Below are 26,529 nucleotides of genomic sequence, written 5' to 3'. Positions count from 1 at the left end.
CGGAAGGTGGTAACGTCGGTGGCTGCTGTGGCGCTCGTGACTCGTGACTGACGCTCTGGGCACAAAAATTCCGTGACGCGATGAGCCTAAAGTGGCACGCGATGACCGTGGCGCTGCTGCGGCGTCGCCCCCTGCACAGCCGTTTTGCGCCAGCGCGTTTGTGCGCCACGAACCAAAGCACGAATTTGCGAACTGCAACCCTGTGACTTCAAACATAGTCCATTCTCAGTATATTCAACTTCACAGTAATATGTACGACACAAACAGCGTACCTGATACAAATAACAACAATCTCACGCGCAGTCGCGTATCTTATCTTCCCTGCAACGAAATCACTTTGCAGACTTGAGCTGCTCAGCACGCTCGCACAGTTCAGGGATAAATCGCAGGAGCCCTTGCTGCGCGGCGATGCTCTCATTATGAAATGGGCAGTACGCGTCGCAGCTTGATTTAGAATGAGGCGTCGAGTACCGCTTGACCTTCTGCTCGAGATTCTTCATGTGGTACGGGATCTCTGCCTCGCTGGTGCCCATGACCGGGGCGTAGCGTCGGAGCAGCTGTTCAAAAGTGTCGAGGCAGAATGGGAACTTGCCATCGCTGCTCATGCCAGTAGCGGACGCAACAAGGGCTGCTGTCAAGTTCGCAGCATTGACTGTCGCTTCGTCGAGTGGAGTCACGCTCTTGTCGTAGTCCTGCTGATTATTTTCATCCTGCTTGGCAAGCACGTCAGGGTCACCTTCGTCGATGTCGTCCACTTCCTCAGCGTCATCCTCCTCCTCCTCCTCCTCCTCTTCCTCCTCTTCCTCGTCTTCTTCTTCTTCATTGTCGTACTCCTCCTCATCTTCGACGTCGTCGTCGTCATAGGCGTCGTCGTAAGGCTCGTCTGACACACCCTCGAGCTTCGAAATCTTGTTCTCCAAGGACACTCGCTCCGCCTGCAACGCGCGACACAAATTTTCCAATTTTGCCATTCTCTTTTTGTTGATTTCCGCATCCTTTTGCTGTCTCGTTCCTTCCTCCGCCATCTCGATGATGTTTTTGTTCATGGTGTCGGCCTTCTTGGTCAGCATCTTGTTTTCTTTCTCGAGTTTCTTCGTTTTCTTCGTCATCTGTTCCATCTCCTTGCGAAATGTGAGAAACAAATCGTTCGAATTGTTCAAGGTTTCCTCCACCTGTTTGAACTTTTCGACATAGACATTTAGCTGCGATCGAAGTTCCGTCTCCGTCTGAGTAAACGTCGAAATCTGAGACAACAGCATTTTGCAGCGCGCGGCCTCTGCCTCAGTAGTCTTTCTCTGGCGGTCGTATCTTCCCATGAATACCTGCAACTCAAGCTCCTTCGTTCTGAGACTCTTCTGTAATTGCATGTCGCGGAGCTCGTATTGTTCGAAGAAGGTCTTTAGTCGCTCCTTCAGCACGTCGGAGTCGTTGGCGGCGTCCTTTAATTTCTGCTTATTCTGCTGTCCGAGGTGCGTCTCGATTTGCCACACCTTGGCTTCAAGCCGAGATGTGAGCTCCTCGCGCTTGTCTTGCTCCGCCTGAACAAGCTTCTTGCTCTCCTCCTATATTTCGCATTAGCAATTGAAAGTCTAAATAATTTCAATGACGACTACCTTAACTCGCTTATTCTCCTTCTGCAGCTCACGACACAGGTTCTCGAGCTTCTCCTTGACGGATCCGTTCTTCTTGGCCTCGACACGCGCCTGGTCGCGTTCACGCTCAAGCAGCTCAGCACGCTTCTTTGACTTTATATGCTCACGCTCAAGACGCTTCATTTCCTGAAACAATTCAGAGTACTTCTGCTGGATCGCGGTGATTTTATGGACGTAGTCCTCGTGGCTGCCGACGATATCTGCGAGTTCGTTGTGTCCGTTTCGCGCCACAATGGCTGAGGAGTTGTATTAGGAACGGATAACAACAGGATACTGTCGGTGAAATAGAATACATACCGGTAGCGACAGCATCGGCGCTGTCGTAGAGAGCAAAATCCAGTTCCTGCGGAAGTAGCTTCGACTGGATTTGCAGAGAAATCTACACATGTGAGTTATCTTGTGTCAAGTATGAGGAGCACCACAGCATGCGAAACACTCACATCCTGCACGCCGCTTGGAGACGTCGTGGGTACAGTCGACGAATTCGAAGGCGAGGAGACGTAGGACGAGGTGTCGGACGCGTTGAGCTGATCAATGAATGCCTGGTCCTGAGAGAGATCTTCGGCAGTCATGGCGACGGTGTGACGACCTCGTGCGGCGTCGCTGGTGCCTGCGTGCGCAAGAAGACAGGGCCTCTGACTGGCAATGAGTCTTGCCCTGCGAACCGGACGAGAGTGAGGGGGTTCGAGGAGGTGGGAGTGATGGAGATATGGGGGCACGCGTAGTAGCGAGCAGTTATCGTGGAGTGGCTTTGCCACGAAACTTTTGCTGGAACCCTTCCCCTCCACCTGGAATCTGCCGTTCGTCTTGCGATCGCGAGCAAAAGTCTCCCCACTGCTGTATGGCGTGTCGACAGCGTCGTCTACGATCTAATTAGCGCTGCGTTTTGCTGTGTTGTGCTCCAGAACTGAGTGGCGATGTGCGGTGCGCCGTGGCGACTTGTGCTCTTCCGCCCCAAGCGGGCTTCCATCAGGCCCTTGAATAGACTAAACTGTCTTTCTGATCTATTCAAGTACATCTACACGTGCCTGCATGCCACTGGGACCTAGCTCCTGCCTCCATCTGACCTCCAGCGCGTTCTTCTGCTTGAGCATCTCAAACACCCTGTTCTCGGACCCGTGCCGTTCCTTGTGCACGAGGACAACTCGCGTGCCGTGCTTCTTGTCGACGGTCTTCAACAACACGTCCGTCAGCGCGTCAAAGCTATCCGTATTGTACGTACAATCGCACACCACAACAACATCCCATACGGTGTCGGTCACGCGCGACAGCTGTGTGGGGGTATTGTGTTCGAGAACCCAGTCGAATTGACTGAATTCGATGGTGCCATGTGCCGACGTCTGCCGCGGGTTCACCGCGATGTTGAGCCGGCACACGTCAGCTGCCGACTCAAGATCTGTTAGTAGCACTGTACTTGCAGTGAATTGACGGCTTAGAATAAGCCCCGCTGTGCCGCATCCGCAGCCAAGCTCAAGTATCCGCAGCAGCGGCCTGCTATCGCGCAACAGCTGCGATACAAACACCGCCTTGTTATCCTGCGACGCAGACAGAAAGTCGCCGAGTAGAAGGCCAGAATCCCTAAGTCACATATCAGTATGGCGCAACACACGCAGTCGCAAAAAATCAGAACATGCCATAGGTGCTTTGCCATGCTGTCTCCGATCTCTTCACAGAACGTGTAATCGTCGCCCGCGATCTCGGCGTGTCGAACGACGTATAAAGCGTCTTCTCTGTCAAATGCCACTTTGGCATTCAAAGGTTGCGTGATATCCGCGCATATTATCGCGAATGGCATACTCTCAATGGTCAGAAAACGAGGCTTCCAGGGCCCTCCATGTTCGTCTTCGTACAATACGTTTTCGTCAACCAGGTGCTCGTCGTCAACCACTTCAACACGTAAAATGAATTTCGGGCCCCGACCTTCGTGAGAGTTTTCCCGAATAGCACGAGTTTGTAGCGACAGACTCATCTTCAGAGCACGCATTCCCGGTCTCCACTCCCAAGTACCACTCGCCACCGGAACATCTTTGTCGCTCTCGTCCTTCTTCAACTTGTGCTTCTTCCGACGCCGTACAGATTCTTCCCACTTCAAAAATATTGACGCGCGGACAGTCGCAGTACCGTAGAAGTAATATTCGCCGAGTTCTGTCGTCAGGGTGGTTGTTGCAGCTATCATGAACTTCTTGGTGCTGCTGCCATCATTCGCTCCCGGACCTTTCTTCGTGAATTGCTGCTTCGCCGGCGGCGGTGCAATATAGGGAACCTTCAACAGTCTAACATGGTACATTATTCACCTACCTGACTAGACTAGTTAGTCTGAAGGCAGACGTGAACTCAGTTCTCCGTGGCCGCGAACTCGTCGCCGAGAGAGGCGCGAACATTTTGAAGGTTTCCAGAGGCAATCACCGTACACCACCCACCGACTTGCAGGCACCACTGCACGCTTTACCACGACGTCGCCAGTGCCAGCGACTCAATTCGTATGTCCAGCGCATACCGGCTCGCGATGATTTCACGAACCCTCGCGCGACTGCGGTCGCTGCAGCCGAGCTGCGCATTAAAGGGACTTTCGCGAACAGCGGCACTGCACACCGCGAACTCGAGCAAGCCATACTACGTCACGACACCAATATTCTACGTCAACGCGGAGCCCCATATCGGACATTTATACTCCATCATGCTGACTGATTTGCTCAAGAGGTGGCAGCAATTGCTTGGCCGACAATCGTTTATGCTTACTGGAACAGACGAGCATGGCATGAAAGTAGGCACTCGACGTGTTCGCGCGACAAGAAGTCACTAACGAGGCAACTAGGTACAACAAGTCGCACAGCAAAAAGGTCTAGATCCAAAAGAATTTTGCGACGTGATATCGCAAAAGTTTCGCGATCTCGTGTCGGTTGCACAAATCTCAAATGATCGGTTCATTCGAACAACAGACGAGGACCACAAACTCGCAGTGACACGACTATGGGTGCATACTCATCTATCTTCTTTACACTTGATTGAGTCTAACAGCTTTTTTTCAATAGACTGTTCTTCAAGATCGAGGTTTCATCTACAAAGACAAGCACAAAGGCTGGTACTGCATATCCGATGAAGCGTTCTACCCGGAGACACAGACCGTGGCAAGCACAGATCCAAAGTCCGGAATGCCAATTCGCATAACCAAAGAGTCCGGGAAACCAGTTGAGTGGGCCTCCGAGGAGAACTATTACTTTGTACTGTCAAAAATGCAGGACCAGCTATTAAAGTACTATGAGGAACACCCGGACTTTGTGATTCCGAACTCGAGATACACCGAAGTGAAGGAGGCGGTCAAGGAAGGACTACCGGATTTGAGTATCTCGAGACCATCACGGCGGTCGACATGGGGCATTCCCGTTCCTGGAGACGACACACAGACGATCTACGTCTGGCTAGACGCGCTAACAAACTATCTCACGGCAGCGGGCTACGCGACTGCGCCATCGCACGACGCCTTCGTGACCTCCATCGCCGCCAAAAATTGGGCCGACGATGCGGCGGCGTGGCCCGCGGACGTGCACGTCATTGGAAAGGACATCACCCGCTTCCACTGCATCTACTGGCCTGCCTTTCTCCTCGCTGCCGGCCTGCCCCTGCCGTCTCACATCCTCGTGCACTCGCACTGGAAAATGAACGGCACGAAAATGTCAAAATCAGTTGGAAACGTGGTCGACCCGTACTATCAAGTCAACACACTCGACGCCGACTCGGTACGATACTACTTGCTCTGCCAGAACATCCTCGAAATCGACGGCGATTTCTCCACCGAATCGGCTCTGAAACGCCGCCAGGTCGACGTTATTAACAAATACGGAAACCTTCTTGGACGTGTGTGTTCGAAAAAGTTTTCTCTTGAGGTTTCTATTAAAAATATGATGTCACTCAGTCGGAAGAAGAGACATAGCCCCGCCGAAACGAGATCAGCAGAATTTTTGGAGCAGGAGAGAATATTTATTGAGACAATTGACCAGCTTCTGGGGAGAGTAACCACCAGAATGGAGCACTACGATCCTACTGGCGCGTTATCAGAAATATGGCATCTGCTCTACATGGTATGCTCCATTTCACATATCCAGGTGAAGTTTTGCTAATAATTCTGTACAGGGAAACAAGTACTGCGAAGACGCAACACCATGGAAAACTGAGAGAGGCAATCTGAGTCCGGCGCTGTTTGCTGTGGCTGAGTGTCTACGTGTAACATCGATCATCCTACAGGCGTTCCTTCCGCAATACGCTATCGGAGCGCTCGACCAACTTCGCGTGCTTCAGAGCAGGCGAACGCCGGAGTTCGCGAAGTACGGAGTCGACAACAACTATGGCAAGGGCTCAAATGACGGCAAGCATCTCATTAAGCCAATCATTTAGTTGTGAGATCAAAAAGGATCATAGTGTACATAGCTGTATATAAAAGAGACATACACTTACGAAGCGCGATTAATACAGTGCTGATGCGAATGGGTTCCACTTATACATAGATAACAAATATCGCCATCTACCTTCATGCGTCATCGGTCTCGATGGGCTCTGCTTCATCCGCGGCCGAGCTTGGATCGACCGGCGGTGCGTCCGTAACTGCAATGTCCTCGTCAGTCGCAGCAGCAGCAGTCGGCGCCTCTTGTGGGGTCTCGGCGGTCGCAGCATCATTGCCGCCGCTCGTTCGTCGCCCCCGCGTGCTGCCAACGTCGCCCAGTTTCTCAAGCCACGGCGCCACCTCGTCATTATCGTACAATTTAAATTCCATGTCAGCGCCAACAATACCTATACTGGTGTTGGCCGAGAGAAGCTCCTTATCTTGCGGCAGTGTGTCTCGTAGCGCAGTCAAACCATGCATGACAAGTTCATCAACGGTCGCCTCCGGGAAGGACTCGAAGTTCCGCTCTAGGTATGTTCTCGCGCTCTGCGACCGCGCGCCGATAGCAGCGCCATAGTATTCTAACACCGTGCCGCTGGGCTGAAACTCAAACAGATGCGGTCCGGTCTCGTCAACACCAGCAACAAGCAATCCAACACCGTACGGGCGCCGGCCATAGGTCTGCGTGTTGCGCTGGGCCTTCTGGCCGATATCCGTGACTATGCGCGAGACAGGGATGGGCCGACCGTAAACCATGCGCGACATCATCGCCTGCTGGCGCATGAAGTTTGAGAGCACGCGTGCGTCCGGCGCAAGGCCGGCAAGCGCGATGCCTAGATGCTTATCGATGGGGATGATCTTCTTCTGATACGATCCGAGCTCTTCTGCGTTGCGCTATAGTTGAAGAGGTTAGATATCGGTGGATCCGGATCAGCAGCAGCCACAACATAGCAGTAATCGTACCTTCAGCGCGACAATGACTGCATGTGTTTTGCTGACGAGTCCCAATGCAGCACTGCCCTGCTTGATAGCCTCGAGTGCATACTCGACCTGGAACAGGCGGCCCGTGGGCGAGTAGGTGATGGAGTCGTTGTCGTACGAGTTGCGAAACTTAAACCGTTCAGTAAAGAGCGCACATTACACTCAGTAGTAAATACACACCATTGCGATAAACTCAGACGCGGGATCAAGGGTTCTGACAGGGGAATGGAGAGCAGAACGGGGCCGGGGCGGGGGGGTGCTCGCGCTGACGATCCTCGTGGTTGTTGGAAGGTTCTGTGTCGTGGTTCAAAACCCGCGACTTCGCCAGCGCTTCAGCCGCGCGCCCTGGCGATCTCAGCAAAAACCTCGACACTCCGCCACTAAGATCATGACCAGCTACAGGACTCGACCAGCTGCAGGCTAATGTCTCTATTACACACTGCTACCCGGCCGCAGCAGTTTCCTTTTCTGACTCGGCACGAATTTGCAGCCTCGAGTGCTTTGGTTCTGCCGCGTCTGCACGCGTCTGGGGTAGAAGCCAAACTACTCTCAAGCAGTGCCGACGACGACGTTGCCACCGGACTAGATATCCGACTGGCTGACGAACAAGAGGAAGCTATAGTTTACACACACATATACATCCTTCTCTCACCAGTATACGAACTGCCTGTTTTGTATTTCACCTCGTACCTGCAGTACCACGAGGACGACTCGATCAAATACCTGTCGCTGCTGTCGGATCTGCTCGCACATAAGGTCGTGCACTGTCCCGCCTCTGACGACGCGGAGGAGTTCGTGTCCGGCGGTACAATTTCACAGTGCGATCATCCCATATATCCTTCCCGCGTTTGCTTCTTTGTACATCCATGCCGCACAGCGGACGTGCTACGTGAGATTGACGAAGACGTCGATGGCGGAATAGCAACGGAGGATTATCTGCCGATATTGCTGGGTATTGTGGGTCCTTTACTTGGTCTGTCTCTGCGTGCACCATAGCTGCTATCATCGTAGAATTACAAAGCTTGATCTTAGTCAAGTCATAGATTGCCAGCATCTCTTATCGTACACATATAGTTATAAGCATAATCTATGATACACACTGCACTTGCCGCCATATCATCATTCGCGCCTATACGCTTTTAGCCATTCGTGTACTGCTCAACAGTTAATCAATCTCTGTGTCAATCGTCTTCGTCGTCGTCGTCACTGCCGTCCCGTGTACGCTTCAAACTCCGTTGGTCGTACGCAGGCAGCCCGTCGTCATCGGCACTTGCCACGCTCTGCGGCAGACGATATGTGCCATCCATTTTCGCAACGGCGTTCGACTTTGATTTTGCGAACGATATGCGCTAAATACAAGAGAGCATTAACTCCCCGTCAAAGTTGCACGACCGTAATATATGTTGTACGTACCAGTTCTTTTCCTAAGAAATTGATACCTTGTAGTGCTCGTAGCGCAAATGTAGCACTGGCAACGTCGCCAAACACAATGTGCGCCTGTCCTCTCATCTTCTTGTTTTTGAGCGCGACAACGTCGAGAATGTTGCCGTATGTCGTAAATAGTGTGTATAGACATAACCGTAGTTCTAGATCATCAAAAGTCAGCTCGTGCACGCATTCACCAATGATCGCCGCAAATGTGTACAAACCGTCCTTCTTGATCTTGTCATTCAAATTATTCACATAGAGCGTCTGCGACGGCGTCCCATATGCACTCAAATCGCTCTCCGCACTAGTATTCGTTGCTGTCCGTCGCACAGCAAAACCAACTGGTGGCGGTAGTATCCCAGGCGCCTCACGTCGTTGTGGTGGTAAACCTGGCGGTGGTGGAGGAAGTCCAGGTGGCGGCGGAACAGGCCGCCGCGTGCGTGCGGAGATGCCACCAACAGCAACAGGAATCGTGCCTGGTGCACCCGAAGCACCTAGTGACGGTGGCGGTGGCAGCCGTGCTGACGACTGCTGCTCGACACGACGGATTTTCGCCTGTATCTGTTCCTCGAGGGACGAGTGTGTGTCTGACATCGTCTTCGGTACCGGCGGCGTCGTCTCGGGAAAGTGCAAGCGGGACTCTCTGCAAGCGATACTGCTTCTCGCGATTGCAATAGTCGAATCAACACCCAAACACCTTTTACTCTTTAGTCGTCGGTCGCGTCGGGTTTCTCGTGCATTGTCTTCGACCCCTTCGTGGCCGCGAGCCAGCTTCGCCGCGATCACATCCGCGTGGGTTTAGTACTTGGCGGCGACTGAACTGCGCGTCACAGGACACTTCGCGAGATCGGAAGTCCTCTAGCAGCTCTTTTGATTGTTCTCATTGTTGACTTCATTTATCTCATTTGAGCGTTGTATATTTGCTGCAGTAGGGTACCACTATTGCGAATTTTGGATTCTTCGGTCGGTCATTCGTATGTTGCGCTCATCCCGCGTAACTGACTCCACCTGATTGCAACACACTCAGTGTTCAAGAAATACCAGCGTGATGCATGCCGCATGATTTATTGGTGTTTAGAGAAAGTCACTGTTATGATCACCAGCTTGTCTTCGCCATTTGCATGTGCAACCTCATACGCGATACAGCTGCTCAACTTCACTCGCAGTCTCGTTATTTCTAAGCTGATCTATGTGCGATCTCTCGTCTGACTGATTCGATGGATACAACGTGTTAAGGGCGGATCTGCTGTGTTTGAGGGGGCTTATCGGTAAACATGCGATATGTGAGGAGCAAAGAGATGACTCTCTGGTTCAACGTACGAACAAATATTTAGTTTTATTCTTCGGTTTTGACTGAGAAAGAGCGTCAGGGGACAGAACCAGCTTTATCTCGGAAGGGTGGGCCCAACACCACCCCGTGTACTGCGCGATATGTCAACAAAATCGACACGGATAAACGCTTGGATGGGGACAAGATACGACCACATGCTGAATCTGGTATTGCCGTGCAAGAATTGCCCAGTCGTGAAGCACAGGGCACGGTGTCTCCCACAATCCCCATCCCCCCATGAGTTCCGGCCGCCGATTCAACTCAATCGTCTATAGAACATGAGCAATGAATGGAGAACGATCACGTGATTTCACTATTTAACATCCCAATCGTTTGGGCGGGTAGAGACGAGCCATATCCGCTTGCGTGGGTCTGCAAAGAAATTGGGGAAGAAAAGAAAAGTGGAAGGGGGAAGGAGGCGGCGGGGAGGGCAGAGATTTTTACATGGCTGGAGTTACAATTTCGGGCTGGTTCGCGACGTTCTGTTCACTCGCACCACGTCGAAGCGTCGTGTGTCGCGTAAATACTCTTTCCCTTTCTCCGCTCCAGGGCACACAAAAAATAGACCAATTGTGCAAGTGTTTGACGTGCAATAATACGGCAGCTAGGTCCTCAAAAACGACTGGCGGAAGTGCATGACATCACTACCTGCGACTTCCTCCTCCAATCAAGAGGCTCGTAGCTGCAGAATTTGAAGTTGAAGTGGTATATGTGCATGGTTCTCTACTGTAGTGACTCGGATCCGTGAATGCAGACTGGCGTAGCTTTCCATCAGACATCACAGCTACCGATAGCGGTACAGTACTACTCCAGCCCGCGCGTAATGGTCAGTCGACAGTATACAAACACATGATCAGACATGTCAATTCCTGACTGCCGTAGATGGCTCTGTTGGCCATCGGTCAGCATCATATCACGGATGGGTATATTTCCAATATGGCGGTGAAGTTCGTTGATATTCTTCGACTATTAGTGGCCTTTGACGGCCAATCACCCCCTTCTCGCCGTACAATCTGTAAAATAGAGCTTCACATTCTCTCAAAAATACAGTCAGCCCACCGATCTAATCTGCAATCCTCTCGGCTTTGTAGAAAGGTGGTGCCTCAAGATCGTGTCCACCGCATTAATCACAAAGAGAACAAAGTTTACAGATCTGCCCGGCCCCGCCACAACTTCATCGCTCACAGTTCGACTCTCACCGCACGCCACAATCAGTTGCACGACCACATCATGCCGGTATATATCAAGGGCGGTGTCTGGACCAACGTTGAGGGTAAGCATTATTGGTTTGTGTCGCGAACATGTTGCTAACCTACTGCAGACGAAATTCTCCGCGCGGCGTAAGCTCTCTATCCCACTACCCCTTCAACAGCATTATTAACCGACATCCAGCATCGCCAAATACGGCCTCAACCAATGGGCGCGCGTCTCGTCACTTCTCGCACGCAAGACTGCTAAACAAGTCAAAGCTCGCTGGAATGAATGGCTGGATCCAGCAATCAAGAAGCTCGAATGGTCGCGCGAAGAGGACGAGCGCTTACTGCACCTCGCAAAGCTCATGCCGACGCAATGGCGTACCATTGCGCCTATCGTCGGACGTACCGCTACGCAGTGTCTCGAGCGTTATCAGAAACTTCTTGATGACGCTGAGGCTATCGAGTCCGGCGAGTTGAGTCTGTCGGGACCTGGAGGAGAGGCATATGCTGCGGACCAGATCCGTAAGCTGCGGCCTGGCGAAATTGATCCTGATCCAGAGACCAAGTACGAATTTTTCACTGCCTGCCTTTTATTTGTATATCATAAACTGACAGTTATGCTATAGGCCCGCACGACCGGATGCTATCGACATGGACGAAGACGAGAAGGAAATGCTTTCTGAAGCCAGAGCTCGTCTTGCGAACACGCAAGGCAAGAAAGCGAAGCGGAAGGACCGCGAGCGATTGCTTGAGGAAGGTCGCCGTCTTGCAATCCTGCAGAAACGGCGAGAGCTCAAGCAGGCCGGTATCAAGTGCGTATTCCTTAGTATTGAGTCAGTTGATTCACATGCTAACTCGTGTTTCAGTGTGAAATTGTTCAAGAAGAATCGGAACGAAATGGACTACAACGCCGATATCCCATTTGAACACAAACCGGCGGTAGGCTTTTTTGATACAACTGGCGAGCTCGCAGAGAACAGCGCCGACAAAGCACGCTTCGATGCGCGTACCCGCGAATACGGCACCCGACGCAAGGACACCGAAGACCCCAACGCGTCGCACAAGCGGCGGCAGCAGCAACGTGACGAGGGCAAGGAGGCGGAAGAGGCGGAGCGCCAGGCTATTATCCGTGCAGAGCGGTTGCAGAAGGTGCAGGAGCAGGAGCAGATTTCGAAGCGCAGGAAGTTGTCATTGCCGGCGCCACAGGTGTCGGCCAGGGAGGTGGATGAGATTATCCGGATTGGTAAGATGGATGCGCAGTTGGAGGAGATTGCGGAAGGAGAAGAGGAGGGTGATATTTTCGGGTCGTCGAGCGGCGGTGGAGGGATAGCGGAACTTTTGAAAACTGGTTTCAGCAATCTGCCGAAGCCAAAAAACGACTTTGAACTCGTCGCACCGGAAGAAGACGATGTTGAACCCACCACTAATACCTCGAAGACCCCCGTCGTTGCAGACGACGACGAAGTGCCGCTCGAAACGCAACTCGAGGAAGCCGAACTCGAAGAAGACGCCGGCGAACGTGAGCGAAAAATTCGTGAAATCAACAAGAAAGAGGAATATCGCGCGCTACTACGTCGGTCGACTGTACTCCAGCGCAATCTTCCACGGCCGCTTATCATCGACACCACCAAACTCATAACCCCTGCCGTCCTCGCCACGCTCGACCCGATTCAGGCCGCTATTGCACGAGAATATTGCGCGCTGGTTGTGTCTGACGCGCTAAAGTATAAGATTCCCAACGGGAGACTACTTAATGCTAAGGACTCCAAGACGGTGCCTGATCTTGAGGACGCAGCAAAGAAGCGCGCGGTCAAGACGATCGCTGATGAGGTCGCTAGATTAGGTGGGCATGATGAGTTTGTGGAGGCCTGTATGGCGAGATTGGATGAAGTCAAGTATACGTTACCTGGACTGTAGTCTAGTGCGCGTTCTGTAGGTTAAAGATGGCAAGAAGGAGGTTAATATCGCAGCAGCTCTCTGTAGATGGCTATTCGGAGGCCGTCTGCGAAGTTTACGTTCACAGGTGTTGGGAGTTTTGCAGCGGGTCAATTTCACATGCAACCATGACATATTCTCTATCTAGAGATCGTCACTTCCAACACTCGACTTCGTGTCTACAGCCTCAGGGACGCATGGAGTAGCTACTACAGCTTCTCAAGTCCACACAAACACAGTCATGACTACAACCAGATCCACTGCGGTCTCCAACGAGCCGAGTCCATCCGCCACAAGCACCGCCACAACCTCTCCCCTCTCGCGAGCCGAAATCCTCGAGTCCCTCGCTACCAGTACATTTGCTCTTGCCGAAACAGCAAATGCAGAGGAGAAACAACTCAATATATTACTCGGCGGCTACATGAACCGGAGGAAGCAGCTGTCGGCAAAGATGACGGAGGCAGTCGCAGCGTATACGCAATATGCGACACAAAACTATATTTTCGTTGGCACTGGACTTGGAGAGGAAGAGGAAGAGGCGGAGGATGCACAGGGCGAGGAGGAGGCAGAGGAGGCGATGGAGAAGGAAGGGAATAGGCCTGAGCAAGTGACCGAGGAGGACTAGAGAGGCACTTGACGACAACCAACCATTTGTATTAAGCCTAGTCAAAATGTAACGAAGCAGATCACTACATATCATCACTCGAGGCATCACTGCCAATACATAATGCTGTGCGCGGGACAGCGTTTCGCAGTCACTGCCAGCGTTCCCTAAAACCACTAGCGTCGGCAGATCTATCCGCCAAATATGACATGGCAAACGTGATCTAACAATTTGTTATGACTAACTAGGTATGACTAAAAATCTAAGAGCTCTCTGGCAGCTTCAACGTAACGCCCTTCTTGATAGTGGCCCAACCAATCAATCGCCAGTGCTTCTCGATACGTCGCGACAATGCAATCTTCTCGCCGATCTCCGTGCATGCTGGAGACGTGAGCTGGAGCTTGGCAAGATCGGCCTTGACGCCGATGACGCGCGCGCCGGTAGCAGTCGAGCCGATGTTGACCATAAGAATTTCGTTCTTTGCAAGCTTTTGCACGCGCGCCTGCTTCTTCTCGTCGGTCTTGACACCGAGCAGACGGCGCAGCAGGAAGTAGTTGATTTCGATCTCGGTGTAGATCTCTGGGAGCTTGCCCTTAGAGCCAAGGACGTGGCCGACCAACCGATCAGCACGGCAGAGGGTAGGGTCGATCTTTGTACCGACACCGATGAGGCCGCCAGGAACGGCGAATTTCAGGTCGTTGTGTTCCGCATACAGCGTCACGATCCGGCTGAAAATAGGACGGCACTGGATCTTGCCCTCGTTGTCCTTGGTGACTATGCCTGGTCGGATTTCGATCTCGTCGCCGAGCCGTAGCACACCGTTGAGAATACTGCCACCAGCGACACCTCCCTTGAGGTCGTCTACCTCGGAACCAGGCTTGTTGACATCAAATGATCGAATGACAATGAGCTTGGGGTCGGCAAGAAAGTCTCGCGGTGGTACAGGGATCGACTTGACGATATACTCGTTGACTGCGTCGATATTGTACTTGAGCTGGGCGGAGATAGGAATGATCGGCGCCTTATCGGCAGCTGTGCCCTTGACAAATTTGAGGATGCTCTCATAGTGCTCCTTCGCGTTCGCCTCCCGCATGAGATCAACCTTGTTCTGCAGGATGATAATGTGATTGAGCTTCATGATCTCGATGGCCGCCAGATGCTCACTGGTCTGGGGCTGGGGGCAGGACTCGTTGCCAGCAATCAGCAGCAACGCGGCGTCCATAACCGCGGCGCCTGACAACATAGTAGACATGAGAATGTCGTGACCGGGGCAGTCGACGAAGGAGACGTGCCGCAGCAGCTGGTACCGACCGTCGCAGCCGAGACGCTCGCAGAGTGGCGAGACTTCTTTGTCGGAGCGAAATGATCTGTAGCAGTCGGGACGGGGGCAGGTCGGGGAGTCGCACTTGTAGATCTTGGCATTGGCGTAGCCTAGCTTGATGGTGATATTTCGCTCGAGCTGTGGCGTGTGAGCTTGTACGATCGTGACAGTAAGGAGACGAGCGTACTGACCTCGTTCTTGAATCGGACAGTCTGGACTCCGGAGAGAGCTTTGACTACGGTACTCTATTCAGATGTTAGCATATACCTTTCTTCCGCTGATGTAAGAGGCATACCTTTCCGTGAGCAACATGGCCAATGGTACCGATGTTTATCGTCGCTTGTCTGCACGCGCGTCAGCCTTCTGCCCTCTGCTGTCCCAGCACGTTCACAAACCACTCACCTGGCGATGATCTCGGGGCTGAGTGGATTGAGCTTGGAGAAGTCTGGGTTGTCGGGCTGTGGCGGCAGGCCCACGGGCTTGACTTCCTCCTCCTCCTGATCAGACTCGGCCTCGGGCTGTTCGGGCTCCACAAAGCTGACGGACTTCGGTTGCCGGGTAGCGGCGGCGGCGGCGGCGACAGCGACAGGTGCAGCCTCGTCCCCAGAGAGCGGCGGGGTGGCGACTCCGTTCTCGGTCGACATTTTGGGAACTGGCGATATGGATGCGGGACGGAGAACAAGGCGCGTTCATGAACAGAATACGAGGAGATTTTTCAGACGCGGCGCAGGCGCAGTTGCGTTTGTGGCGCAAGTGCGCAGCATTGCAATGTTTAGCACAACGCCAATCGCGCGCGCGCATCGCGACCCTTTCCACCATACGTTTCTCGCCGGTGTCTCCCCCCCTCTGCACTCGCCATGGCCAGCGGAAAGTACGACTTTGAGACGTTCTACCAGGGCAGCCATGCTGCGCCGCAGCTGTCGTCCTACACGACACACCGTGGCGGGAACAACACAAACGGTGTGAACCGACACAGCCGCCATCATCACCATCACCACACTGGCACCAGCAGCAGCACGCCGAACTCGAAGACTACGTCCTCGCGCTCCAACGGTGGCGGTGGTGGTGCACGATCGCAGACTCTACTCATAAATTCCAAGATCAGACACATCAAGAAAAAGGACGGCGAGCCGCTCTGGCGCAAGGATATACAGTTCGACTTCCTCAAGGCGATCTTCTACGACGAGACGCGGGTGTTCACTAATAGCTATGACGGCACGCCGAATCACACATACTCGGAGATCTACATTGACGCAATGGCGCGCTCGTCCAAGTCGTCGCGAGTGCTGCGTGAGAAGCTGCTCGGAGATCGTCAGGCGGGGCTGAACATCGCGATGGTCTGTCTTCTAGTCAACATTGGCCGCATGAACACCACTTTGAACTGTAAGATCTTATCCTCTTCTGACGGTTCTCATACTAACACCGGATAGTCTTTCCTGAAATGCGCGCACAGCTTCGCACATATCATCCTATCCCCTCGTTGCAGACGTACTCCGATCCCACCGCGTACAAACAGCTACAAGATGCTCCCCGCTTGAAGAGTATTCTCAAAGGCGCATGCGAGGACCGTCCCGAGCCGAGCACGCTTGATCAGTTACTTCTGCAACCACGCCTGCCTCGTACAAATCCTATCAACCTCGTTTTCATACTAGCCACGTACGCGCGACGTGTCACTGACGTTTTCTTCGTCGAGCCTTTCGAGTTTTATGATTTCATCATGAACACGAACGTTTCGAGCTCCTCGCGCGCGAAGGCGTTTCTGTGGCTCATGTGGGCGTATCTCGAGTCGGATCTCAGTCCGGATCAGTTGCGTGCGAACCCGTTTGGGTATGGACAAGAGGGTGGAACGAAGATCCCGGCGTTCGTTCCGCTGCTACCGCATGAGGTGTTGGATGAGAACGTGGATACGCCTCTAGAGAAGGAGTTTGCAGAGCGCATGGTTGAGGAGAGAAGAAGTATGTGGAATTAGGCATTCGAGTGAGATTGTGTACTAACGGCGTGACAGAACACTTGGAAAACTCGAACAATTTGGAGTTTAGAGCTGAAGACATCCCGAGCAGCCAGAAGAAGAAACGGCGATCAAAGACCCGCGTCAAGGACGAAGATGGCATGGACATCGACGGCCACGGCTCTGACACTGACCATTCGCAGCAGTCGGCCAGAGAGACAGCTAACTTGATCGCTGCGGCAACTATGCCAGCACCGTCGCCTGTACCGACGAAGATCCTCATCAAGCCCGCCAAGAAGCAATCCAAAGCCGAGACCGCCGCGCAGGAGCTTGCCGCCGCGCGGGAGCAGCTATGTGACGTCGAGATCGCACACCTAGTGAAGATAACCGACCGACGTCGCAAGCGCGCGCGCTACAACGAGGGCGCGATCAAGCGAACGTGGAAGAAGATCCGAACTCGCGACCCGTTCGACCAGTCCGAGGACGAGCAGACGATGCTGAACGCAGAGATGATGGCGTCTGCTGCGTCATCGCACAAGCGCAAGAATATTGACATGAATACGCTTAACAGCCACATTATGAGCAGCTTGTCTGGCGTGCGAGATTCGAATCTCGGCAACGACTTTGGTGAGGAGAGTCGGTCGCTTGCGACGGCGTTCCGGCGCGCAAACAGGTGGATTGCGCGGTGGTACCACATTACGGAGTTGGTTCCGAAGGGCCAGAAGAGTTCCAGCGCAGGGCCGGTGATTGTCAATGGCAATATCGATGCCATTGCCAGCAGCAGCGCGGCTGCTTCGACGGAGACCACACCCGCCGCGAAGCCGACGTCGATGGTGGTGCCGACCCAGGATGTGTCTTCTACATCTACAGTAGATCCCGCGCTCACAACGGACCCGGCACTGTTGATGCAACCGGAGGAGAAGGAGGAGTCCGTGAAGCAGGAGCTGGCGTAGAGGGGAGCTTCATGAGGGCGTTAATTAAATCTGCGTGCAAATTGAGGGTTTTGTGACTAAGCTCCTTGTTTCTGCGGCAACGGCACAACAACACGCTGCTAGTGCCTCCTCAAGCCCCCGCTGATGTGCTCCAGTCCAGTCCAAGCACGAACACGCCCAGGCACCACTTGCACAAGCACCAGACAGCCCGGCCAGCTTTACTATTTGCTACCAACCGCCCGCTTCGACGTCCTACAGACGCGGACTCAGACATACATTCCGCCTGGCCGAGCAGAACCCAAGACCGCAGTGCGATCTTTCTTTCTACTTACTACAACCCCGGCGCTCCACATAGACAACTAGGACACCTACACCTAACGAGGACCGCCGCCATCAGCAGCAGCGCGTGTGTGTGGAATATATGGACTATCACGCTACAAACTCGACCGCCCCCTCGTCGACGTCTCGGAAAATGCAGGACGCGCAGGCTTCGTCTGTCTCCGGTCACTCTGTGACAAAACGCCTTCAGAGCGAGCTCATGCAGCTCATGGTGAGTGTGGAGAGCAACAGAAAGGAGTGGCCATAGGCTGACGAAGAGTCTAGATGTCCAGCGTACCCGGAATCAGTGCGTTTCCAGTGTCAGATGCCAACCTGAGCCAGTGGACGGGCACCATCGCCGGTCCCAGTGGTACTGTGAGTTACACTATATTGAGGCGATCCCCGTGATCACAGCTGACAGTGACAGTACTACGAAGGCCAGACGTACAAGATTTCGATGAGCTTTCCGGCCAACTACCCCTACAGCGCACCGGTGATCAAGTTCGTGTCTCCGATGTTCCATCCGAACGTCGACATGGCGGGCCACATCTGCCTCGACATCTTGAAAGAAAAGTGGTCGGCCGTATACAACGTGCAGACGATCCTGCTGAGTCTGCAGTCGCTACTCGGCGAGCCCAACAACGCATCGCCGCTGAATGCACAGTGAGTACTATCACTGACAGTGTAGGTGATTGATAGCTAACACCCTCTGCAGAGCCGCAGAACTGTGGGACGGTAACCCAGCGGAGTACAAGCGGTTGCTGATGGTGTACTACAAGGAGATCGACGAGCTGCCGGACGCTTGAGTCACGAACGAAAGTGGTGTATGATACAGCGGGGAGGCTTGCTGGGATAACGATTGCTATGCCTTAACTACTTTTTTAAATCGCGGATTGCTTGCTTTGCTTGCGTGCATTGGTGACGCCATCGCCCTCTTGTTTTACTCTTCATGGTTTTGTTTTTGTACTCTTTGCCTTAGTACAGGTGGTGGTGTGCTTGATTTGCTTATTATGATGGCACGGCGCAGAAAATTTACATTCCTTTCTCATGCGAAATCTGGCGCATACCAGGACAAAAACAGATTGGATAGGGTGAGCTTGACAGTGCTGTACTACTGTGGATTCAGCATTAATATATTATACCTCTCTAATGCCGTGATGATGAACAAAATGCTGTTATGCCTCAAACTCGTCGAGTGACTCACGGAGGAGGATGGCGGGGAAGCGGACAGGTATGGAAGAGCCGTCTTTGGACTCTTTGCTTCTGGAGGACGAGCCACCGAGCGAGGGAATTGTGATTGTGAGTGGTGGTGGTGCCGGCGGCGCGAGGACGAGAGGGGTCTTGCTGCCGGATGACGAGTCGTCGACTTTGATCTTGAGCATAGTGCCAGCGTCTGCATGTGTAGCACCCTCAGCGTCATCGTCCTCCTTTGCCCCGCCATACCACGTGCTTGTACTCCACTCCCATCCCGTGAAACTCTTCAACTCGATCTGCACTTTCGTCCACCGCCGACACTTCTTGCCGGAGCGATCCAGCGCGCGCAGCTGTGCATTGATGGAGCCCTGGTTCGCTTTGGGTCCTAGCTTCGAGTGTGGCGCGTGATGCGATACAGTGGTGGACGCAGGCGCGGGTGTTCCCGGCGCGCCGGTGCCGCCGCCGGGCGTCGCGGTGCCCGAGGGGCCGGATGGGTATTCTGGGGCAGGTGATGCAGCGGTAGTGGACGCGTCGTCGGCGGGGGGGAGTAGCGGGGAGGACGGGGTCGGTGTCGGGGGCACGTAGATGTGTTTTCGCTTCTTGGATGCGGTGGAGGAGGAGGAGGAGGAAGTAGTCTTGGATGCGGTGGAAGATGAAGAGGAAGAAGTGGCGGAGGAGGTCGGCGGGAGCTTGCGCTTGTGGGATACTGCGGGAGTTGGTGATGGTGCTGCGCCTGCCGCTGAGGTTGAAGCTGCAGCCGCAGCTGCACCTTGCTCTTGTTGAAGAAGCAGTTGCGGATTGAGCCTAAGCACGACGGAGCGGGAGGGTCGCTCTGGGGAGGGCATTGTTGTTGAGTTGGTGGGTTATGAAGATGGACTGCAAGTATGGCGAAGTGGTGACGCACAGAATTGCGGCGCCGCGTTTACGACGCAAACGCCACGCGCTTGCGCAATTATGCGCAAAACTCCCAACGAAGTCCAGTGACTTCGCGCACATCGTGCGCTCATCCCCACCACCATTCAGCGCAATGGCATATTCAATGCACCCCTTCTCCTCGCTGTCCTCGTCCTCATCGTCCTCCACGGTGAAGTGGTGGCCGAGCACGCATGGCGCGGGCTTCTTCAACTGCGAGCACGGCGACGGTGCGCTCGGCAGCGGCTCGCAGACTGGCGTGGGCGCCAACGCTGGCAGCGGCGCTGGCGGCGGGCCTGCTGGCGCGAACGGTGCTGGCGCGAACGGTGCCGGTGGTGGTTTTGCGTTGCCAGAATATTTACACGCGACGTGTTACGCAGATCGGTATGCAAACTTCCTTGATCATGCCGCGGGTGCTACGGTGAGCGGGGGATCGCAGGCGGCGTCGTACTCCCTTTCGCCATCGACGTCCAACACCGCCGCCTCGGCCTCAGCCTCGTCGACGTTGCTCGACATCGCAGGCGGGGCTGCAGCAGCAGCGACACAGCCACTGCGATCTGTCTTCGATGATGTGCACAGTCCATACCCGTACTCGTACGAACGCACGCCGCTGAGCAACAGCAGCAGCGCGGAACAGCAACTATTCATGCCCTCGTCGGCGCCGTCGCCGGCAACGCACTACACCTACGAGCTTGCGCGACGAGGGCGAGGGGCGTACCATATGACAGATGACGAGTTTTTTGAGGCAGCGCAGTCGTATACGCGCGGCGGGAGCAGCAGTAACATCGGTGGCAGCAATGGTGGCGCGAAGTTGTTGTCGCCTCCTCCGCCGCTGCCGTCGGCGTGGTCGTCGGTGGACATCTCAAATATCATGAAACTGTCGAGCGACAAGCTTGAGGTCACATTCGCACCCCCCAGCGGCACGAAGCCTGCTGACCAAGAAGTGGCAGCCGCGGTGCGCTCGAATTACCCGATTCCGCCACAGTGCGGGTTTTTCTACTTTGAAGTGCAAGTGCTGTCTCGCGGCAAAAACGAATCTATTGGAATCGGTTTTTGCGGGCCGGACGTAGGAATGAACAAGATTCTGGGGTGGGTCGCCGACTCGTGGGCCTACCACGGCGACGACGGGCACTCGTTTGCGTGCCACACGAACGGGAAACCGTACGGCCCGCTTTTCACCGCGCCTGACGTAATCGGGTGCGGCATCAATCTTGTGACGCGAACCGCGTTTTACACAAAGAATGGCATGTCGCTGGGGGTGCCGTTTCGAGATATCCGGCCGGCATCGGTGCTGTACCCAGCGATCGGGATGAAGAATCTGGGGGAGTGCGTGCGCGCGAACTTTGGGCAGAGCAGGTTCATGTTTGATGTGGACTCGTATATGCGCGAAGAGAAGGCGAAGGTTTACAGTCATATAAACGAGTTTACGCCGCCGCTGGAGATGTTGGCAGAGGCGCCGACGGCGAGTGCGTCACCGGACGCGGCGGTCACGCAGACGATTCATAGGCTGATAATGTCGTACCTGGCGCATAGCGGGTATGTGGACTCGGTGCACGCGTTTTCGCAGGATGTGCGTCGGGAAACGATTTCGTTTGGCGGCGCGATTGACGGGGACAAGTCCGGAGATGGCGAGGATTTGCGAGAAGATCTGGAAGCCGTGCACCGGCAGAAGATCCGGGTGGCAGTGCTGGAGGGCGACATTGACGCGGCGCTGAAGAAAACGCAGGCGTATTTTCCGCGTGTGTTGGCTGAGAATCCTGAGATTCTGTTCCAGCTCAAATGTCGCAAGTTTGTGGAGCTGATGCGCAAGTGCGCGCTTGCGTCTGCCGTGGCTGCAGACACGGCGGCGGTAGCGCAGGTTGCGGAGGTCGCAGCGATTGCGAAGGATGGAGACGGAGACGTTGATATGGACACCGCGGAGGTCATGAAGGAGATCGAGGCGGAGGAGGCGGTTGACTCGGCTGCGTTGCTGAGCGAGGCCTTACTCTATGGGCAGAAATTGCACGAAGAATACCGCGAAGCAACATTCACGCGCGCGCTGTCGCCGCCGGAATCCACAACTCCTCCCGCAGCGGTCTTCGACATCCAGCAAGCACTGAACGATATATTTGCGCTAATGGCGTACCCAGACCCACTACACTCGCCAGTCGCGCATCTGCTCGAGGAGCAAGGCCGCGTTGCCGTCGCAGAGGAGCTCAACTCAGCGATCCTGGTGAGCCAGGGGAAATCCTCGATTGCGCCGCTGGAGCGGCTGATTCAGCATACCTCGGTGTTGATACAGGAGCTTGCAGAGAAGGGCGGGCAGAGCGCGTTCGTCAACGTCGGCCAGGACTTCCTTGCTCCTCCGTGATTCGCGTCCATACATGGTGTTTGTTGTCTTTTTGGATGTGTGTTTCTCTGCGCAGTCGTGCGAGTATTGTTGCGGCGTCCTCATCTGCTTCATTTTTGTTTCTACATGTCGTGCAGGGATCTGTGTTTGTCTGGGTTATTGTGCGGTGCGGCGCCCGTAATTTGTGTTTTCAGAAAGTCATTGTTAAGTGCGTAATCGAACTGGGCTGTAGTCGTTAGTTAATGATAAATCATAAGTGGTAGATTGTCGAAGATACGTGGTGGTGCGGGCGGGGTTTGACACGCGTCGCGCGTCACTGCCGTGTGTCCGCTGTGTCACTCGCTCACACTGTCTGCCTTCCAGGGTCCAGTCACAAGCAAAACGTGTTAGATTCAGACGCATGACGCGCAGAGCATACTAAATATCCGTTTACACCAATAACTAACCGAAGATGAAGCAAGATCGCTATACGTAGAACAAACCAGCAAAGGAGAGACATGTAACAAACAGACGCAACACCCCACCGGACCCAAAACCATTTACACAAACAAAGAAAAACAGGACATCATCGTCAATATATATATAGCTCGTAAGATAATACGTCGCGGTGGATCCGTGCAGTGTCTGTCCGGCTCTAGGCACTGCTTAGGCTTCCGGTCAAGACCGCTTCGCCTCTAAATCGGAAGTGCGTGAGAGTCGGCGATGAGAGTGGCCGGTCGCGGAGTTGAGGGACGGCAATTGAGAGGAGAACAGCAGAGGATAAAGCATTTTGCGGGGGGTGTATCCGTTTTGATTTTGATCTGCAAGTCCGCTGCGCGCTACTTCTGGATGGCGAGGCGCTTCTTGAGGGACTTCGACCATCGCAGGCCGCAGGCGTTGCACAGTGTCTTGGGGCCCTGGGGTCCCTTGCGCCACTCCGGGCTGTCCAGAGTGCCGCATTCGGAGCACTTGTACTCCTTCTCGTCTGCAGAAGTCTTCTGCTTCTTGGTTGGCCGCGCACTGGGCTCGCTGATGCTGGCGTGATGTGCGCGCGGGTGACGCGGCGGCTGGGCCGGGGCCACGGCGGCGGAGGAGCTCGGCAGCGGGAGCAGAGACGGGGAGTGGCGGCGCTGGAGGACATCGCCGGCGGAGTGGCGGCGGATGTGTGACGCGTCGGCGAAGGGGAAGGCAGCGGGAGAGGTGGAGGCGGATGAGGCTGACGCCGGCGTGGGCGGGTCAGCCGGATAGACTGCCGCTGAGGGCGGCGCAGCGTCGACGATCTGCTTGACAAGGAGGTGCTCGAACCTGTTGTCGAGGAAGGAGTCGAAGGGCAGCGCGAGCGGGGCGGCGGGACGCGGGGTGGACGGGGAGTGGGGCCGGGCGTTGAGGACGAAGCACTTGAGGGTGCGGGACGGGACCGCAGAAGAGGAAGAGAGCGCGTAGTTTGGTGTAGGCGCCGCGGCGGCGAAGTGTGCGGAGCCGGAGAGCTCGACCCGGACGAGCTCACCGTCCTTGCGGAGATAGCTGCAGAAGATGTGGACCGCCGCGTCCGCCGCGTCGGCGGCGCGCATGAGCTCGGCCACGACGGCGTCGCAGTCGGCAGGCGCGACGAACGACCGGAGGAACTTGCCGGTGAACTCCTGCTGCGCGTACCCCAGCACGCGCTCGACGGTGTGGGCCGCAAACAGCACCTCCCCGCGTGGGGAGAGGACGTGCTGGAAGGGCTGCGGAGTGTCGAGCGGGGCGTAGGGGGAGTCCACGGTGGCGGGCGTGTCGGGGGAGTCCGCGGCAGGCGCAAGGACGGGCGAGTCGGGGTAGCGGGCGGGGGAGGGCGGCGCGGAGGGCGCGTAGGCGGCGAGGTCGTCGTCGGCGAAGGGCGCGGGGGAGAGCGCGAGGTCGCAGGCCCAGGCGGGGGGCAGGAGCGCGCCGGGGAGGGTGAACGAGTCGGCGGAGCGGGGCTTGAGCAGCGCGTCATCGAAGAAGGCTGCGGTGCCAAGGCTGAGGAAGGCCGCGGACGCGAGGTCGGAGTAGTCGCAGGACTCCATGGTTCTGTTGGGCGGGTGTTGAGTCGGGCTGTTGGGGGCGGATCAGGCAGAGGGACGACACACGCAGCGCAGCGGACGCGGCGCTTTTCAAGGCCGCGCTCCAAACGCACTGCCCCGCACGCGCCGTCCGTGCGTCTGCGCTACTCCGTGCTAGGACTAGCGCGCAGCACTGTGGTGGCCAAACACGTGCGCCGCAGTACCGCCTCTGCTGGGGGCGCGCCGCTCAGACTGCGCCCGCTCCGGCTCTAGCGCCGTCCTAGCGCCACCACTAGCCCGCACTACCTGCTCGGCAACGGCGTACGACACCCTCGGCGCACAGTCAGGTGATTGAGGCGGACTCGCTCCTCCCAACGAATTTTCACCCGCCCGGCCAGTGCGACCGGCCGCTCGCTGCGCTCGCTCACATCTAAATGCCGTCCACGCACAACCGCGACAAGCCCTGGGACGTGCCCTCCATCGACAAGTGGGCCATCGCCCCCTTCGCCCCGGAGGACAACGCCTCGGGCCTCCCGTTCGCCGAGGAGTCTTCCTTCGCCACCCTCTTCCCAAAGTACCGCGAGGCCTACCTCCGCCAGGTCTGGGGCGACGCCACGCGTGCGCTTGACGCCCTCGGCATCGCGTGCACGCTCGATCTCGTCGAGGGCTCCATGACGGTGCGCACCACCCGCAAGACCTTCGACCCCGCCGCCATCCTCAACGCCCGCGACTTCATCAAGCTCCTCGCCCGCTCCGTGCCATACCCCCAGGCCGCAAGGATCCTCTCGGACGACACCCTCGCCTGCGACATCATAAAAATCGGCAACCTCGTCGGCAACAAGGACCGCTTTGTCAAGCGCCGCCAGCGCATTCTGGGGCCATCCGGCAACACGCTCAAGGCACTCGAGCTCCTCACCGGCTGCTATGTCCTCGTGCAGGGCAACACGGTCGCGGCTATGGGGCCCTTCCGCGGTCTCAAGGACGTGCGCCGCGTCGTGGAGGACTGCATGCACAACATCCACCCGATATACCACATCAAGCAGCTCATGATCAAGCGCGAGCTCGCAAAGAACCCTGAGCTCGCAGACCAGTCCTGGGACCGCTTCCTCCCCCACTTTAAGTCCCGCAACGTGCCCCGCCGCAAGCCGGCCAAGGTGCGCGAGAAGAAGACGTACACGCCGTTCCCGCCCGCACAGCAGCCGCGCAACGTCGACTTGCAGCTCGAGTCGGGAGAGTACTTCCTCTCGAAGCGCGACAAGGCCGACCGCGAGGACCAGGCCAAGCGCGACCAGCGCCAGCACAAGAAGAACGAGCGCCAGCGCGAGCGCGAGAAAGACTTTGTGGCCCCGGTGGAGCCGACAGAGAAAGAGCAGCCGAAGAAGCGGAAACGCAAGAGTGTAGACTAGAGTAGAGCAGACCAAGATCATCGTCATCACACGCCAGTGACGGTAAGCGCGATGCTCAATTCAGCCGCACCGTCTTTTGCCCCTGTTTGTCCTCCCTCCCTCTCTCCCTCACTCCTCATCACATCGGCACCTCCACCCTCACTTCAGCACTCTTAGGTTCTCGATTTCTTTGCTCCGGCTGCTGCCGCCGCTGCTGCTGCAACCGCGGCCGCCTTGCCGCCGCTTGTTTTCTCGCTAGTTTGCACCTCCGCGTCCCCTCGTTCCGCGGCATGCTCTGGGCTCAGAACAAGCTCGTCGTGCGCACCGCCCGCGGCGACGTGCCCCCCCGCCTCATCGGCCCCGCCATCTGCATCGATGCCCACCGCGTTTTTGTGCACGGCGGCAAGCTTGCGTCCGCGAATTCCCTATGCAAGACCCTCTACCTGCTCGACCTGCGCAGCGCTACATGGAAGCAGCTCTTTCCCACAGCCGCAGTTGCAACCGAGGAGGCAGGTATCAGTCCTTGCGGACGCTACTTCCACACCGCAACCTACTACGGCGACGCACTTTACGTCTTTGGCGGCATGATTGCAGCCGGCATTGCCTCCGGCGAGCTCTGGAAGTTCGACCTCGGCACCGCAAAGTGGACGCTGCTCCCATTTCCCACTCCTTCTCCTGATGCCGTC

General features: G+C 55.6%; 14 protein-coding genes across 14 annotated transcripts; 7 read left to right on the top strand and 7 right to left on the bottom strand.

The window, feature by feature from the left end:
* Positions 1-332: 332 nt before the first annotated feature.
* On the bottom strand, positions 333-2,224 carry V1518DRAFT_425270 (myosin-like coiled-coil protein-domain-containing protein; the record flags this gene model as incomplete). The annotated part of the gene is made up of 4 exons (XM_066905904.1): positions 333-1,562; positions 1,614-1,888; positions 1,950-2,031; positions 2,093-2,224. The coding sequence occupies 4 exons, from the start codon at positions 2,222-2,224 to the stop codon at positions 333-335; spliced, it is 1,719 nt and encodes a 572-aa protein (XP_066762720.1).
* Positions 2,225-2,634: 410 nt separating this feature from the next.
* V1518DRAFT_410920 (putative methyltransferase-domain-containing protein) lies at positions 2,635-4,373 on the bottom strand. Its single transcript, XM_066902726.1, has 2 exons — positions 3,287-4,373; positions 2,635-3,230 (listed from the first exon to the last, which is right to left on the bottom strand). Exons 1-2 carry the CDS (start codon positions 3,937-3,939, stop codon positions 2,657-2,659), a joined length of 1,227 nt encoding a protein of 408 aa, XP_066762719.1. The 5' UTR covers positions 3,940-4,373; the 3' UTR covers positions 2,635-2,656.
* Positions 3,911-6,149, top strand: V1518DRAFT_410918 (tRNA synthetases class I (M)-domain-containing protein). The gene is made up of 4 exons (XM_066902725.1): positions 3,911-4,416; positions 4,468-4,626; positions 4,685-5,731; positions 5,784-6,149. Exons 1-4 carry the CDS (start codon positions 4,135-4,137, stop codon positions 6,042-6,044), a joined length of 1,749 nt encoding a protein of 582 aa, XP_066762718.1. The 5' UTR covers positions 3,911-4,134; the 3' UTR covers positions 6,045-6,149.
* Positions 5,681-7,400, bottom strand: V1518DRAFT_410917 (nucleophile aminohydrolase). The gene is made up of 3 exons (XM_066902724.1): positions 7,192-7,400; positions 6,994-7,140; positions 5,681-6,924 (listed from the first exon to the last, which is right to left on the bottom strand). Exons 1-3 carry the CDS (start codon positions 7,192-7,194, stop codon positions 6,178-6,180), a joined length of 897 nt encoding a protein of 298 aa, XP_066762717.1. The 5' UTR covers positions 7,195-7,400; the 3' UTR covers positions 5,681-6,177.
* V1518DRAFT_410915 (uncharacterized protein) lies at positions 7,376-8,166 on the top strand. The gene has a single exon (XM_066902723.1). It carries the CDS (start codon positions 7,435-7,437, stop codon positions 8,005-8,007), a length of 573 nt encoding a protein of 190 aa, XP_066762716.1. The 5' UTR covers positions 7,376-7,434; the 3' UTR covers positions 8,008-8,166.
* Positions 8,025-9,234, bottom strand: V1518DRAFT_410914 (uncharacterized protein). Its single transcript, XM_066902722.1, has 3 exons — positions 8,661-9,234; positions 8,425-8,597; positions 8,025-8,360 (listed from the first exon to the last, which is right to left on the bottom strand). Exons 1-3 carry the CDS (start codon positions 9,031-9,033, stop codon positions 8,193-8,195), a joined length of 714 nt encoding a protein of 237 aa, XP_066762715.1. The 5' UTR covers positions 9,034-9,234; the 3' UTR covers positions 8,025-8,192.
* A 1,719-nt stretch (positions 9,235-10,953) lies between these two features.
* On the top strand, positions 10,954-13,033 carry V1518DRAFT_410907 (pre-mRNA splicing factor component-domain-containing protein). Its single transcript, XM_066902721.1, has 5 exons — positions 10,954-11,042; positions 11,091-11,109; positions 11,162-11,530; positions 11,592-11,777; positions 11,832-13,033. Exons 1-5 carry the CDS (start codon positions 11,000-11,002, stop codon positions 12,880-12,882), a joined length of 1,668 nt encoding a protein of 555 aa, XP_066762714.1. The 5' UTR covers positions 10,954-10,999; the 3' UTR covers positions 12,883-13,033.
* Positions 13,034-13,532: 499 nt separating this feature from the next.
* V1518DRAFT_410903 (elongation factor Tu GTP binding domain-containing protein) lies at positions 13,533-15,494 on the bottom strand. The gene is made up of 4 exons (XM_066902720.1): positions 15,228-15,494; positions 15,121-15,169; positions 15,017-15,070; positions 13,533-14,963 (listed from the first exon to the last, which is right to left on the bottom strand). The coding sequence occupies exons 1-4, from the start codon at positions 15,467-15,469 to the stop codon at positions 13,767-13,769; spliced, it is 1,542 nt and encodes a 513-aa protein (XP_066762713.1). The 5' UTR covers positions 15,470-15,494; the 3' UTR covers positions 13,533-13,766.
* Positions 15,495-15,653: 159 nt separating this feature from the next.
* Positions 15,654-17,845, top strand: V1518DRAFT_410901 (uncharacterized protein). The gene is made up of 3 exons (XM_066902719.1): positions 15,654-16,208; positions 16,256-16,780; positions 16,831-17,845. Exons 1-3 carry the CDS (start codon positions 15,683-15,685, stop codon positions 17,724-17,726), a joined length of 1,947 nt encoding a protein of 648 aa, XP_066762712.1. The 5' UTR covers positions 15,654-15,682; the 3' UTR covers positions 17,727-17,845.
* Positions 17,846-19,173, top strand: V1518DRAFT_410900 (ubiquitin-conjugating enzyme/RWD-like protein). The gene is made up of 4 exons (XM_066902718.1): positions 17,846-18,255; positions 18,309-18,398; positions 18,451-18,686; positions 18,739-19,173. Exons 1-4 carry the CDS (start codon positions 18,127-18,129, stop codon positions 18,827-18,829), a joined length of 546 nt encoding a protein of 181 aa, XP_066762711.1. The 5' UTR covers positions 17,846-18,126; the 3' UTR covers positions 18,830-19,173.
* On the bottom strand, positions 19,002-20,091 carry V1518DRAFT_410898 (INO80 complex subunit Ies4-domain-containing protein). Its single transcript, XM_066902717.1, has one exon. It carries the CDS (start codon positions 20,060-20,062, stop codon positions 19,199-19,201), a length of 864 nt encoding a protein of 287 aa, XP_066762710.1. The 5' UTR covers positions 20,063-20,091; the 3' UTR covers positions 19,002-19,198.
* Positions 20,092-20,233: 142 nt separating this feature from the next.
* Positions 20,234-22,730, top strand: V1518DRAFT_410897 (uncharacterized protein). The gene has a single exon (XM_066902716.1). The coding sequence runs from the start codon at positions 20,245-20,247 to the stop codon at positions 22,477-22,479; it is 2,235 nt and encodes a 744-aa protein (XP_066762709.1). The 5' UTR covers positions 20,234-20,244; the 3' UTR covers positions 22,480-22,730.
* Positions 22,731-23,276: 546 nt separating this feature from the next.
* V1518DRAFT_403611 (uncharacterized protein) lies at positions 23,277-24,482 on the bottom strand (the record flags this gene model as incomplete). Its single annotated transcript, XM_066901872.1, has 1 exon — positions 23,277-24,482. One exon carries the CDS (start codon positions 24,480-24,482, stop codon positions 23,277-23,279), a length of 1,206 nt encoding a protein of 401 aa, XP_066762708.1.
* Positions 24,483-24,760: 278 nt separating this feature from the next.
* On the top strand, positions 24,761-25,964 carry V1518DRAFT_390383 (Krr1p). Its single transcript, XM_066901751.1, has one exon. It carries the CDS (start codon positions 24,893-24,895, stop codon positions 25,862-25,864), a length of 972 nt encoding a protein of 323 aa, XP_066762707.1. The 5' UTR covers positions 24,761-24,892; the 3' UTR covers positions 25,865-25,964.
* Positions 25,965-26,529: the final 565 nt, after the last annotated feature.

Source organism: Limtongia smithiae (assembly GCF_038497785.1).
Source record: "Limtongia smithiae strain NRRL Y-17922 unplaced genomic scaffold V1518scaffold_1, whole genome shotgun sequence".
Classification (NCBI taxonomy): domain Eukaryota; kingdom Fungi; phylum Ascomycota; class Lipomycetes; order Lipomycetales; family Lipomycetaceae; genus Limtongia; species Limtongia smithiae.
The sequence above is the reverse complement of the archived record's forward strand: the minus strand, read 5'-3'. Positions and strand labels throughout refer to the sequence as shown.